Here is a 15,019-nt window from a genome sequence, read left to right as displayed (position 1 = left end):
GAGGTTTGTGATTTGTGATGGAGCAGAGAAAACCCAAGGCCCTGATCAGTCTGTGCCAGAGAGGCCTAGCCTCTGAGGGTGCTTGTGGTGGGGGTGGCGACTGTGTGTCAATGTGGGTGTGTGTCAACACGCGCATGCGTGTTGGTGTGCATGAGTGTGTGTGCATGTGTATATATGCATGCATACACGTGTCCGCATGTGTGTCAAGCAGAGACTGACAGGAATTGAGAGATACTGAGTCACACCATGTGACAGAGGTGCTGGTGGGAGGCTGGGGCCATCCCTAATGGATGGGGTTTTAGTGGCTGCCAGTTAGAAAATGGGAGGGTCCCCCACAAGGAGCCCAGGGGCCAGCAGGAAACAGAGGCCTCGCTCTGGGGTGGAGTCAGGAGGCCTGGACTCTGGTAACACCGGCCCTGAGTGGTTCTGGGCAAGTCCTTTCCACTCTTTGGGACTTGCTTCCTCCTAAGTGTATGTGTGTATGAGTTTCTGGATTGGAACAGAAATCGCTGTGACTCCTCTCAGCTGGCAGCAGGATGGGCTTTAGGGAGTGAGCTCTTCCCTGAGGTAAATGCTGTTGGTACTCCCCACTTCCCATGTCCTGGGGAGTCGGGTGCCTACTGCCAGCTGGTGTCATCTTTGGTGCTAAGGGCTTATAACTGCTCCCTCCTGGGGGTTTAATTATCCACCCCCCGTAGCCTACAGCCAATGACCGACTGGCATGGAGTATGAAAGGACAGTCTCCTTGCCTCAAGGAGGGACCATGTGTGTGCTCCTGAGCACCCCTTGACGGTGGGATCAGGCTGCAGAAGCAGTCGGATGAAACCATAACGAAACCTTGGCTTGTTTTACCTGTTGTGCCCAAGATTGCGAATCCGAGAAACCACCGAGGAGCCGACACCGATGCCAACACACGAGGGTTGATTTACAAGCTCAAGCTTGGGTCCAGGTGCACCCGACACAGCGGAGCAGGGACTTGGACCCCGAGGTGGGTTACAGCAGGGTTTTTATAGGCTGGTCTAGGGGATTTTCAGAAGGGCTGGAAGAATTTCTCAAGTTCTGTTTACATTCTGATATGGGGCTTTCAAGGGCATTGAGCTCTGTTCTCATTCTAAGATGGGACTTTCTACCGCGGGCTCTGTTGTCTTTCTGATATGGGATTCCCTGCCGAGGACATGGAGGACATTCTGCAGTAAAGTTCAGCTCTTATTCCCAGGGGCCTAAGATGGCTGTACTTGTGCTAATGCTGAACTTGAGGTGGCATCGATGGCCTTGATTTTTCTCAGCCTCCACGTTACCTACCTCATCCTGCTTTTTGCTCTTTGTCTCCTGAGAGCACCTCCCTCATCAACCAGTTGCCCAAGAACCCCATCTCTGACTCTGCTACGGGAGAATCTGCCCGCAGACACTCCCCTCCTTGTTCCTGCTGTGGGGGATCCCTCCCCTGGCCCTGGGACCTCCACTTGGAGCTTCCAGCCATGCTCTGCTCCCTGGATCCACTTCAGCCCCGCGGAGATGGGGCTGGAAGATCAGAACATCCTTTCACATTAGACTTTGGGTCTTTTCTCTCCCGGCCCCACCTTCTGCTTTGTACTCAGCAGTGCGTGAGTGGACTCCCCAACCCAGGCAGGTGGAAATCTTTGCACCCTCTTTACAGCTGGAAATGTCCTTTGGCAAACCACCTCATTGACCATTTAATCTGCTAACAGAGCAGGACCCATGGAGTGAAGATGCTTGTAAATCTTCGTAGAGTCCCTGGGTGAGGCTTCTAAAATATCTTTCTAGTTTTGGATACTTTCAGACATTTCCCAAAGTAGAGAGAATGGTCCAGTGGATACCCACATGCCATCCCCCGGGGTTGCAATGGTCAGGAGTTCACAACCCCCTTTGTGTACCTGCTCCTACTCCTCCCCCATCGGGGAGCAGCATCCCACAGTTTGTAAACATCAGAGTATTATCTCTAAAAAATAAGGACTCTTTAAAAAGACTATGACCATATGTCACAACTAAACAAACCACATGACATTTTGGTGCCCACCGGTGCCCTGAAGCTCAGGGCAGTGCCCTGTGCATCTACAGGACTATCTCCTCTTGCCCAGCCTCTGCCACATACTAGGTTTCAAATATCTGGTCAATGTTGATGTTTCTCTGATTGTCTCAGGAACATCTTGTTACTGTTGGTTTATGTGACTCAGGATCCAGGCCCTCAAACTTTATCAGTCAATTTGGCTGGAGGCCTAGCACACTGTCCCTGCCCTGCCCCCAGCACGGCGCTGCATTCTTGGGGTGTACAGATCTTAGTGGTTCATCTGGCTCCTCCTTCCGTGTTGCTAGGCTGAGGGCACCGACAGAGCCCAGCTGCCATTCAGGTGGCCACCCCGTCGACGTCAGCTTGGTGAGCATGGCAGAGCACTTCAGAGCCCACTCTGGGTCTGAGCTGCCTGAGTTCAGACCTTGATTCTATCACTTTGTGGCTGTGAGCCTTGGTTTTCCCCTCTGCAAAGTGGAGACAACAATAGCTCTGGGGGGAGTTGCGAGAGGGTTCAGCGAGTTAGCATATTAAAATGCCTACAGTGGGGCCTGAACTGTGTCATCACCAAGCACTCAACGGGGGTTCCTCGTGCCCAGGAGTCATGCATGTCCCACATTAGGCACAAAACCAGGCAGAGGGCAACCACACGTGTGCTCACTGCAAGGTGACTCACCTTCTCTCAGGCCTGCTGGACTGGGCAGCCCTTCTGTGAGAGGTGAGGCCAGGCCATGAGCAGCTCTGGAAGATCCACTTCTCCTGGCAGCACAGCCATCTACCTACCTACCGCAGTCTCCCCGCTGATTCATGCCCAGTGACCTCCCGTGCTGTGCGCACCTGTCAGCAGGTGCTTTGCACCTATTCATCACCCACATCTTTATTATTTTTTAAGATTTCACTTATTTACCCGAGAGAGAGACAGAGATAGCGAGAGAGACAGAGATAGTGAGAGAGAGCACAAGTGGGAGAAAGAGGGAGAAGCAGACTCCCCACTGAGCAGGGAGCTCGATGTGGGGCTGGATCCCAGGACCCCAGGATCATGGCCTCAGCCAAAGGTGGACGCTTCACTGACCCAGGTGAGCATCCCAGGTGCCCCAATCAGCCACATCTTTCATTCCCTAATCATGGGATGAACATTTTTCTAGAAGCTGTGGTTTTTCACTAGGTTAGAGGCTTCTGCTTTGCCATTCAGTCACATACAACGTATAACACACGCACGCACACACCATCCTGCACCCTTGGTCATTAACTGACTTACTCATTCACAGAAGCCTTACTGAGCACTCACAAGGGGCCAGGCACGCTGCTATGTGTGGAGGCCCAGGAGTGGGGTAGAGGCCATCTGCCTGGCCTCAGAGGAGCTCAGAGGACGTGACAGGCAGGATAACGGCTCCCAGCATGTGCACGTCCTGATCCTGGAACCTGTGGCTTTTTCACCTTCCATAGTAAAAGGACTTTGCAGATGTGATTAAGTTAAGAATCCTGAGAGGGGGAGAGTATCCTGGCCTACAGGGTGGCCCCTGTATAATCACGGGGTCCCTCCACCAGGGACCCAAGGGGAGCAGAGCCAGTGAGAGTGACTGGAAGGGGTGGGGCTGCTGGCTTTGGAGATAGATGACAAGGTCACACACCAAAGGATGCAGCAGTCCCAGGAAGCTGGAAAAAGCCAGCAATCAGGTTCTCCCCTAGAGCTTCCACCAGGAACGTGGCCCTGCCAATACCCAATATTTTAGGACTTCTGGCCTCCAGAACTGTAGGGTGATAAACGTGTTGTTGAAAACCGTAAGTTCATAGTAATCGGTCACTGCAACAGGCGACTGATAAAGTCCCGCGGTGGAGATGGTCAGGGAGGCAGGCAACTATCTGGTGGAGAAGGGACATGACCCTGGATAGGTGGTATGGGAACAGCCCAGCAGAAGCCACCTCACCTAGACCAGGGAGAGAAGAATGAGGATAGGGAAGGCTTCCTGGAGGAGGAGGCATTTACACTGAGATCTGAAAGCAGTTGGGAGTTTAGTAGGACAGACAAGAGAAAGGGGGGCAGGCTGGGGACTGCACTCCACGGAGCAGGACTTCCCAGCTTCAGCACAGCTGCCAATGTGGGTCAGGTGCTGGAAGAGGTGGGAGGAGACAAAAGAGGGCAGCAGGCTCTGTCTCCAGGGCTTTGTAAACCTTGTGGGAACATTTGGACTTTAGCCTCATGGCAAAGGAGAACCCCAAGTGGCAAAGCAGTAGCACCATGGCTTTTGTGCCTTAGGTAAATCCCTCTGGCTGTTATCTAGCTGACAGGTGGCCTGGTCAGCTGAACACTGGGGACACAGGCTAGAAGGTCTGCAGACTGATGTCATAAACACAGGTGAGAAGTGACAGTGGTCCAGAGGAGCTGGAAGGAGGGTGGGGCGAGGGGATGGGGTTGAGAAGGGCAGGGAGAATTGGTGGGGTGATTATATGTGAGACGGAACCGCTATTGTTTAAACAAAGCTTCTTAAAAGCCCATTGATCTTGGTGACAATGAGGTCAATGACTGCAGCCTCTAAGGGATTTCAGCAGAGTGAGCAGGAGCGGGGAGGCAGACTCCATTAAGAGGAGAAAAGTAAGCCCTCCTGGTGGGAGGGCTTTCCAGGGTCAAGACCAATCTTTTAAGCCTGGAGAGAATGGAACATATTACACTTTCACACTTGGAAAATTTAATTGGGCAAAACTCTCTGCTCCAAGTCCTCCAATCTCGATTCTTGCTTCTGAGAGCCAAGCTGGTTGTAACCCCATTCCACCTCTGCTCTCCCACAAGCTGGGAACCAGAGCTCCCTTAAAGGGAAAGCTGAATGGTGCCAGCCAACCACCTGCCTTTGGGAAGACCTCATAGAAGGGGCAACATTAAAATAGGGTTTTGAAGGAGCAGGAGTTCGTTAAATGAAGAAGTGGGGGTGCTGAGAAATGCAGCCCCGGCCCAGACTTTGGGATGAAGAAACAGGAGGAAGGAAAAAGGGTTTATGGAGAGCACTTGGGTTTTGGACCTGGGGAGCCATGCGGTGAGACACAGACTCTGATGTTAGCTGGAGCTGAGTTCAAATTCCAGCATTGCCTCTTACTAGATCAGTGTCCTTGGGTTCTTTATTTGACCTCTTCAAGCTCCCGTGTCCTCCACTGTAGAAGGGCCTATGAATGCCTGCTTGTTTGCACTCAGGTGGGGGCAGACCAAGTGCCAGGATCACCCCACACAGACCCCGGCTCCCAGAGATGCCTCGGTTCTGTGACAATGGGACCCAAGTCTTCTGATAAATATGGAACAAATCTTTGTAGCCCCTGAGGTTGAAAAGAAAAAGTCACTGCAATGAGACCAGCTCAAAATGTAAGCCACACAGTTTATTTCCGCCCACAGTATGGAGAAGAAGCATCCACCAGGACTTCTGACATTGTGTCTCCTTTGCCCCAGCCCCAGCCCCGTGGGTGGTCACCTTCAGAGGCAGCTCTGCTCCCCAGGGGGGAGAGTGAGTGGGGGAGGGACCGCCAGGACTGTGTACCTGCGGATGCTGATGGGGTGCTGAGGGCTGGCTTCAGCCTTCCCCTGAAACCTCCCCAAACCTGGCAGGTGAGCAGTGCTGGAGTCAATAGCAACTCCACTTTACAGATAAGGAAAACAAGCTTTTCCAGAATATCCCCTGACTTAGAGCAGGACTTCGGGGATCCCTGGGGAACTGGAAGGGCCTTAAATGCCATCTAGTTAATGCTTTGGTTTCCAGGAAAACTGAGCAGCAGATGACAAAGCGCAGAGCTGGTCTTGGAGCCTGCAGACCCAGAGGTCAGGCCACAGCTAGTCCTGGCCTCTGCCCTTGGACTTAGTACTCTTTTCTGGAGGATTCTGGGCTGCTGAGCTTAATGGTCTTCCCAAGGCTTGAGGGCAGCCATTGAACCTGTCTGCCAATGAGGCCACGGCTGCCTCCTGTTGAGCAGAGAGAAATACAGAGGAGCGCGTGGGGACATTCCCAGAAGCGGAATGGGGCCCAGGACGCTGGGGGACGGTTCCTTGACACCCACTAGCTCTTTTAGGAAGGAAGCCACCGAGGGAGATGTGTGGGGATGTCCTTGGGGAAGGCTTCACTCGGGCGCCACAGTAGTGAGGATGGGGTGGGGGGAGAGGCTGGGCCCACAGGAGGAAAGCTGGCTTCCAACCGCGGAGAGGCCTCTACTCCGATGGCTCCTTGGCATATATGCCACATTGTCATAGGCAGGCGGTGGAGAGGCTGCGGGGCTGGGGATACTGAAGTCCGTACTTAAGAGGTTGGGCAGGAAAATCACGGGCTGCAAAGATAAAGAGAGCCCCGATGTCCTGGAGGGCGCTGGCGCCTGCCGGCGGCCTTGCAACCGTGCCCCCGTGGACATTCTGAGAACAGCGCCCTGGGAATGAATCCCGAAGTGAATCGGCCGGACTCTCTGTAGGATCGAATATTTCAAAAATACTTACGGGGACCGACGATGACCAGGCGTTGCGAGTACCGCAGTGAACAAAACAGAAGCCGCATTTGTCTAGGAGCTGAAGTTCTGGCGTTCCTTCTCCCTGGGCCTCCCCTGCCCTGGCTCCTCTGGGGCCTGGGGGGCGGTTCAAGGTTCAAGGGGAACCCTCCGGATTGGTTTCGTTCCCTGTGAGCACGCAGTCCTCTGCACAAAGCCTTTCAGTGGCCTCATCTCCAGTTTGCAAAAGTCCCCTGGGAGCAGCACCCGGGCCTGGTGGTGTGGCTGCACTTCCCGTGGGGCCGCTGCTCCATCCCGCGCTCCTCGCCGCTTTCCCGTCTTCACTCTTCTCCAGATTTGGGGAAACTAAGCTAATTTCCCCGAGTCGTCAGTCGTCGTGCTGCCCTCTGTACTGGCCCGATCTGCCTCAAGGCCTGGGAGCTCCCCGAGGGGCCCGCTCACCCGCGTAAGGCACAGCCCCTGGTCCCCCGCGCCGGCCTCCCGCTGCTGGGCACCCGGCTAACAGCCCTGGCGCGGCCGCTGCCCTGGGGCCTCGGGGAGAAGAGCCGCATCTTCCCCAGACTTCACCGGGTGCCCGGCCGAGGAGTGCGCGGTGGGGAGGTCCATGGGGAGGCAGCGCCCGAGGAAGGAAGCAAGAGGCTGGAAGAGGAGCCCTCGCAGCCAGCAGCCCTCCTCAGAGGCCCCGCTTGGGTAGACGTGGGGGGGGGGTACTCACCCGCTGGCTCGAGCGCGGGTGGCCTGACACCCAAAGTAGGTGGTGACGACGGTCAGCACAGCCAGAGAGCCCCTGCCCGCATCCTGGGGACCACACCCACAGTCAAGGCAAGCCCAGCGCTCTAGGGTACAGGAGGAAAGGGCCCCCGAGGGACCATAACTTGCCCAGGTCCCACAGCCCCACGCCCCACGTGGCAGAGCTGGCGGAGCCAGGCCACCTGCAGCCGGTCCTGCGGCCTCCCGGCCCCTTCTCCTGGGCTCTCCCCGCAGGCCCCCAGCAGCGCCCTGGGGCACCAGGACTGACAAGTTCTGCCCCCCCCCAGGACCCCGGGGCCTCCCCTGTCGCACCCTCCTGCCTACCACGGCCCCCACCGCCTCCTGGTGTGGCTCTGGCATCCTCCGAGTATTCCCGCTCCTGAGGGGCCTGACAACACACCCAGCTGGTGACACCAAAGTCCATGAGCAGAACGGCTGTCCCCGCAAAGGCCGCCATGGAGGCTGCTCCTCACCTGCAGGAGGGAGACAGACATGAAGAAAAGGAGCAGAGGGAAGAAGCCAGGAGGAGAAAGAGGAAAGGACGGAGGCAATAGCCCTCCCCGCCATGGGGTCCTGTGCCCAGGGCTCCGTGGCCACCCTGCCATGGGAGCGGTGTGCTTCCGGACTCCTCTTCCTTCTCCCGGGTCCCTTCCCTACCCGGGGCCTCAGGGGCTGCCCTGAAGCCTTCCTTACCTCTGTCACCTTGGGAGAGGGCCGCCCTCCTTCATGGCCTCTCTGGGTGCTGTGTGCAGCGAGCTCCAGGCTCACATCGTACCCCCCACCCCAGGCTGAGCACCCTGCACCTGCAGCTGCCCCAGGGGCAGGAGTCAGGGAGACCTTCTGCTGGGACACTGAGGCCCAGTTGGAGAGGTGATGGGGTCATTTCTGTGAGGTTCCAGGTAGGCAGAGCAAGGGGATCCCTGGGTGGTCCAGGCCACCACTCAAGGCTCACCCTCCCTTTGCAGCCAGAACTCGATACTCTTGACCCAGCGGCGGGAACCTGTGGCTAACTAAGCCTTGGCTCTATACTGGGGACCACTTGTAGGGAGCTGGGGCTGCGGGACCTGCTCAGGTTCAAAGATCCCTGACTCCTCTTTTTCTTTTCTTTTTTCTTTTTTTAAATGACATTGAGGAAGTAATGGAGACCAGAGTGGCCTCACAGGAAATCAGTTAATTAATCCAACAAAGTGCTACTGAGTAGCTGCTGCAGCCAGGCATTGTTCCAGCCACAGTGAGCCTTAGGGACAGAGGTCAGGTCCCAGCACTCCTGGACTTTATGGCCTGGGGGTTCCTGAGTCCAGTTCCGTCCGGTTATGATCCATTCTTCACCAGGTGCCCAGCACTGGACAGCTCCCAAGAATGCAAATAGGACAAGGAATATCCATTTCCATTCCCAGTGGCCTCCCTTAGATAAAGTCCCTCAAAATAAATCCCAAGGTCCCCTCTAAGCTCTGATTCATCTCTCTCCCCTCTCCCTCTCAGCCGAGTCCGCCCTCTCTACCTCCTTCACCTCCTGTAAACTGCCCTGACTCCTTCTGTCCTGATGCCCAGGCTCTCCCCCCCGGGGATGCTGGCGCCCAGGATCCTCTGTGACTGTCTCCGTCTGAACAGCGAGCTCAGGGGCACCTGCCCTGGGACCCCCAACTGTTCGTTCTAAGAGGAATGACTCCCACACTACCCCGTGTGCTTCCCTTGTGACGCTCTTCATGCTCTGCAACTACTTTGTTAGTTGAGTTTGGGTGTCTTAGCAGACACCGGAGTGTAAGCTCCAGGAGGGCAGGGACTTGACCTTCACTGCTGTGTTCTCTGAGCCTGGAGCATGCTGCATGCTGGATGCGCCTCAGTTCACAGCCCTCATTGCTTCTCGTGACTTGCAGAGAGGTCCAAGCCTCGGCCATGTGGACCTACTGCATCTCTCCACTTGCTTTCCCAGAGCTCTGCCTTGGTCAGAGGGAGCCCCATATGGTTTTCATGGCAACCCTGCCCATGGCCCCTCCTTGGCTGCTCGTTTTCCCTCTGTATTTTCAAATCCTGTTCTTCCACCAATGCCCAGCTTATCCTCTCCTTTTTCAAGAGACCTTTCTGATCTTCCCTTTCTCTGAATGATCATGAGCACTTGGTCTGGGGACCCTCACTTTCTGCCCTGTATTGTGAAGTATATCTTGGTTCCTCCTGTCCCATGTCTGGGAGCACTCAGCAGGCCCCAGGAAATGTTTGTTGAATGAGTGAACAGATGGGATGGGAGGGGCAGAGTGGAGTAGTCCTGGGTACCCCATTCAGACTTACCAAGCAGCTGGTGTGGCTCTTCTCGGCTGCCACTGAGAGGGACCCAGAGATGACAAACTGTGGGGGGGAAGAGGGGACCCCAGTGACTCTTCGGCCAGGACACCAGGTAGGGAGAGGGCAGCAGCCTCTTGGCTGTCACCTCCCCTGCTTTCTGGATCTGTCTGTAAAGGTGTCCCCTGATTACTAGAAGGCCCGTCCAGGGAACTCAGGCCATAGTTGGCAAAGTGAATGATTTCAGTGACATCATTCACATGTTATGCAAATCTAGCCCTCTCTAAAGGGGGCATTGCTACAAAGTGATATCACTGTTTGCTGCAAATCCAGGGTTAGTAACTAGCTCTCACATGCCTTACTTCTAATTTCCCCAACTCTGGGGTAGGCTGGGCCAGGACTATGCTTTTTAGATGAGGAAGCCAGAGCTGGAGATTGGGTAACTTGGCTAAGGGACTCCATGGTGACATGTGGTGGCACAGGAGCTGGGGTTCAGACCCCACTGACCTTGCTCCCAAGCCTTTGCTCTCCCAGGGTGGCTGGGAGACTCAGGTGTAGACAGGGCTGTGTAAACGCTGAAGTGCTCTCTTGATGTTGGAGATTTGCCATTAACCATGTGCTCCCCAATTCTGCTGCAGGGGACAAGGTGGGGATGGCCAGGCTGGCCAGGGTATGGGCACAGGAATGGATTGGGGGGCTTCAGGGCTGGTCAGACCCCTAGAGGACAGAGCTCTTGGTGGTCTAGGACCCATGGGAGGGGGCGGTTGAAGGGTTTCTGCAGGCTGGGGTTTGGCTGCAGGGTGAGGTTAGTATCCAGGTTATCCAGGATGGTTAGTATCTCTTAGCCCTGCGCTCACCCCTGCATCCTGTCTGTTTTGGGAACCTTCTCTGTGCCAGGCTCTTTGCTGGGAGCTTTTCCTAGGCAGGAGTGGTGCCTAGCATAGGTGTGTGATTAGGGTTTGCAGTTAGGACTTAGATTTAGACCTAGGTCCGCTGTGCCCAAGAGAATGTGGTGTGGCGGGCGCAGAGCAGGAGGTGAGCCCCAACGGCCTGCACTCACGCAGGCTTCTCCCCAGAAGGGGACACCGCCTTCAATGAAGAGCATCCCCGCGTGGCCGTGGCGGACCAGGAGCAGGACCAGGAGCAGGACCAGGAGCAGCCGGAGCCCAGGTGGGTGAGGCCGATGAGGATCTGCACTGTCTACAGAGACCGCGCGGCTCAGCCAAGCTGGCGGGCCGGCCCCCCCCTCCACCCCTCAGCCTCTGGGAAATAAACTCGACTCCGTTCTTTTGAGGAGACATCCGGGTAGCAACCCTGAAGGACTGTCTAAAGAAGGAAAATCAGCTCCCACATCCGCGAGACCCCCCACCCCCGCCTATTTCCGTGTCTTTACGGGTCTGCATCTTTGTGCTCTGACCCATAGACCCCAAGCATCGCTCTGTGTTGTTGCTACCTGGTTTCCTTAGCTTTCAGTTCTTCTTCTTCTTCTTCTTCTTCTTCTTCTTCTTCTTCTTCTTCTTCTTCTTCTTCTCCTTCTCCTTCTCCTTCTCCTCCTCCTCCTCCTCCTCCTCCTCCTCCTCCTTCTTCTTCTTCTTCTTCTTCTTCTTCTTCTTCTTCTTCTTCTTCTTCTTCTTCTTCTTTATATATTTTTAAAATTGGAGTTCGATTTGCCAACATATAACAACACCCAGTGCTCATCCCGTCAGGTGCCCCCCTCAGTGCCCATCACCCAGTCACACCAACCCCCCTTTCCACCACCCCTTGTTAGCTTTCTCATTTGAGCATCTATCACTGATCCATGCCAGCTAGGTGCTGGAGCTGCCTCCTACCCAGCTGACATCTGGACGCAGATCAGCACCCCACTGATCCATTTCCCAGAAGTAGGATGGTTTTCCCAAGGAAGGGGCCATGTGGGCTTCTGGTAAGTAATGCCATATGTTTTTCGTATGTTTTTTGGTAAGGATTGAATTCTAGGACTGAGTGGGGACACTGGAGGACCCCACATTCAACCTCTGCCTAATCCGGGAACTCTTTCCAGCTCCTGATTTCTCAACAAGCCCCATCAATGAGGAGGTGCACACCACCACTCAAGCCATTGTGGTCTGTGTACTACTGGCAGTTCTCACTGTAAACAGCCAGAATCATTTTTTGGCGAGTCGTGTGGAAGATGCATTATCTTTCTGACTTGAGTGTGCTGGGAAGTTAGACATTTATGGGCATGGCCACTTTGAATCTTCTGTCCCATTTTCTCTTGAGCTGCATGTCTTTCATCTTTGCAGCTTGCTTAGGTGGCATGGTGTCCCAGCCACCAGCACTGCTCCCCTCTACAGGCTCTTCTCCTACTATTGGACAACCCCACTGCTGTGAGCACAGATCAGAGAACAAAGCTGCCTCTGCCCACATGCCTGTCTACACTGAGCAACGTGCTGTATGTTTTTAGACATTATCTCCTTTAATCCTAACATGATGAAGGAGGTATTTCTATTCTAATTTGGAGACAAGGAAACTGAGACTCAGAGATGTTTAGTAACTTGTCTGTAGTCTCCTAGGATGAAGGGGCAGGCCAGTTAACTCTAAAGCTGGTGTTCCTCTACTGGGTGACACTCCCAAACACCTATTTGTAGTTTCCACATTCTGTGTTTTCCAGCAATTTATAATTGTCTTACCAAATCCCTCTGGACATTATGGGTTTCCTGGTCTGCTCTGAGGTTTCAGGAGTCCAATGGCTGATGACACCACCTCTGTTCACTGTCTCTAATCCCTTCACACACCAGGGGACATGGTGCGGTCTTTAGTGTATTCAAGCCAGAGCTCCTGGATGCTACCGAGCAGGGGGGTTGAAAGTGGAACCGTATAGTCAGGCCATCCTGGGGAACAGGATGCCCCTTAGCAACTGTGTGGCCTTGGACTTTGACCAGCCTTTGCTTCCTAATCTGTCCAAAGGGAACTGTGGTCCCATCTCACAAAGTGGTGATGAGAATCTAAGGAACCAATGCATGCACATTCCATGGCTCTGTGTGTGCCCCTCTCAGGGGTGCCGCAGCCATCGTCACCACCACCATCAGCAGCAGCAGCAGCAGCATTATCATCATAAGCATCACCGTCACCATGGTCATCATCACTACTGCCTAAGCTATGTTTCCATCCTCCATTTGGAGGAACTAAGGCCAAAGGACAAACTGAAGAAACTATATTTGTAATGTATAAGGGTGAATATATTTATCTGTCTGTCTGTCTATTTGATATTTTCTTCTTGCCCAGAGAACTGTTCTCAAGGCCATCTGAGATTGGCAAAGACCTTATGGGACATCTTTCATGGATCACTCCAACTCCATCTCATCTCCCCTCTTCCTTTGCTCATTACATCCCAGCCATGTTAACCTTCTAGTTTGTCCTTGAACAGTTCGAATTCCCACCTCCAGGCCTTTGCATCAGCTGTTCCTTCATCCTCTGAGCACTCCCCTCTGCTCCCCGTCTACCCTTGGCTTCAGCATCCAGGTTTTAGCCTAAATGAACCTGTCTGCTCATCCTTCCTTGTTGCCCCTCCCACATCCATCATATTCAATCTCATTACCCTGCTTGGGATTATTTTAGTCATTTGTCTGCTGGTGTGCTCTCTCTGAGCCCTGTGGAGGATGGGCCCATCTGTCTGGTATGCAGCTGAATCCTCAAGTCTCCACTAAGTATTAGGGATTGTCTCTTCCCCTCTGAGGTGGTGAATGCTCTTGTGCTGGAGCCATTCTCTCCCTGCCTGGCACCTCTGCATACACACATGCCTCACAGGGCCTGGGGAGGCTCTTACCCCTAAAGCTTTGGGCTCTCCAGTCAGGAACGTCTCCATGGGCCGTAGGTCAGGCAGCTGGATGGCCCTTGGTGTCTGTACCCCCAGTGGCTCCTCAAACAGCAAAACCCCAGGAGGCTGGCACATGGAGGTGGGCAGGATGGCCGGAGGTGGGCAGAGGCCACTGGCATTGCTGGGATGACGACAAACACCCCATTGCTGGCGGGAGCTGCAGACATGGTGCTTGGAGGGCCTGGGAGACAAAGGCTTGGGAGATGATGATGACATTTATGCATTTGCATGGAGCCTGCATAACCCTGCTCACTGCAGCCCCTGAGGACATCCCCAAAATCTCTGATTATCAATTGTCTTTGAGGGAACTTCACTCCGAGAAGTGAAGGATGTCCTAAATCAAGGGCCCCTAGGTGAGGCAAGGCCAGGGCTTGATTTCTCATCTCTGACCCCAGAAGCCCTGCTCTCAATCTTTGTGCTATATTACATGGAAAGGACGTTTAGGAGAAGCATGTACTTAAACTACCTCCTTTCTCTAGAGAAGGCAAGTGACTTGCCCAAGAACACACAGCTAGTGTGAGGCAGAGCTGAAGCAGCACAACCTTCTTTACTCATAGATTGGAACTCACCTGCCATTTCCTGTCCCTCAGCCTCGGCTATTGGAACTCACCTGCCATTTCCTGTCCCTCAGCCTCGGCTGATGAGCTGGTGTCAGTTATGACCCTGGGCCATTTCTGGCTGTGGAGACTTTCTCTTTGGCCACGCAAACAATTGCTATTAATGTAGCTGAGAAATACATGGATTATAGAAGCACTGTGTGGGGCTGGCCTAAGCAAACACTTTGGGGAAAAACACCCAGCTGTCAAATGATGAGTTTACTAGGGCCCAGAAGATTGATGAATGAATCTGCCAGATCAGACAATGAAATTAAAAAGTCAGCCCTATCATTGGCATTAACAGGTTCAGTGCAGGCTGCAGAGATAGAAGTCAGCATTTGAATCCTGGCCTCTCTTGCTACTGTAAGACATGGGACAAGATGGTCACCTCCCCTTGCCTCAGTTTCCTTACCTGTAAAATGGGAATAATGACACTGTTACCAATCTTATAGGGTTTGGCATGAATTATATTGGAATAATGCACATGAACTTGATCCAAAGCACTGTGGAGTGTGATTTGTTATAAAGCTATTTTTTCTAAAATGTTTTCCTAAAAATAAGATGTATAAACTAGTCACAGTGAACAGTTCATTTTTTAGCAGTTTAACAGGGCATTTTTTCCTGTGCTCCGAGAGCTATCAGACACGCTTCTCACCAGGGGGAGCCAGTTTGCAGACGATGCAGCAAATTCTCTGTGGGTCTGCAAAAGCTCTGAGCCTCCTGGTTCTTGGGGTGATGATGCTCACGTGTCTCCTGGGGGGCCTCTGAGCCATTTTTTGTGCTATGTCTGACCTACATCGGTGGACAGAGTGTTGGACTTGCTGCAAAGAAAAAGCAAAGAGTACCCATAGGCTGTTAGGCAAGTTTTCCATGACTGGAGGCACCACCCAGGAATTCATAGTGACTAAGCTCCACCTTGCTTCACACTGCCAGGTACCGGGTTAACAAGAGCTTATAATAGACTTGTTTTGTTTTTGAGGATTTTCTTTTTCCCAAGCATTTCAAAAATGTTATTTCTTATAGTCACAAGGATGCTCTGATAAT

General features: G+C 53.6%; 1 protein-coding gene across 1 annotated transcript; it reads right to left on the bottom strand.

Annotated features, from left to right (window-relative positions):
- Nucleotides 1-5,408: 5,408 nt before the first annotated feature.
- On the bottom strand, nt 5,409-13,546 carry LOC140613581 (membrane-spanning 4-domains subfamily A member 15-like). Its single transcript, XM_072792018.1, is given in 8 exon segments — nt 5,409-6,328; nt 6,492-6,633; nt 7,215-7,297; nt 9,536-9,592; nt 10,587-10,679; nt 10,682-10,726; nt 13,329-13,501; nt 13,504-13,546. Coding segments are annotated over 8 exon segments (840 nt in total). The 3' UTR covers nt 5,409-6,124.
- Nucleotides 13,547-15,019: the final 1,473 nt, after the last annotated feature.

Source organism: Canis lupus, chromosome 21 (assembly GCF_048164855.1).
Source record: "Canis lupus baileyi chromosome 21, mCanLup2.hap1, whole genome shotgun sequence".
Classification (NCBI taxonomy): domain Eukaryota; kingdom Metazoa; phylum Chordata; class Mammalia; order Carnivora; family Canidae; genus Canis; species Canis lupus.
Note: the sequence above shows the minus strand (reverse complement) of the source record. Positions and strands in the feature narration are given on the sequence as shown.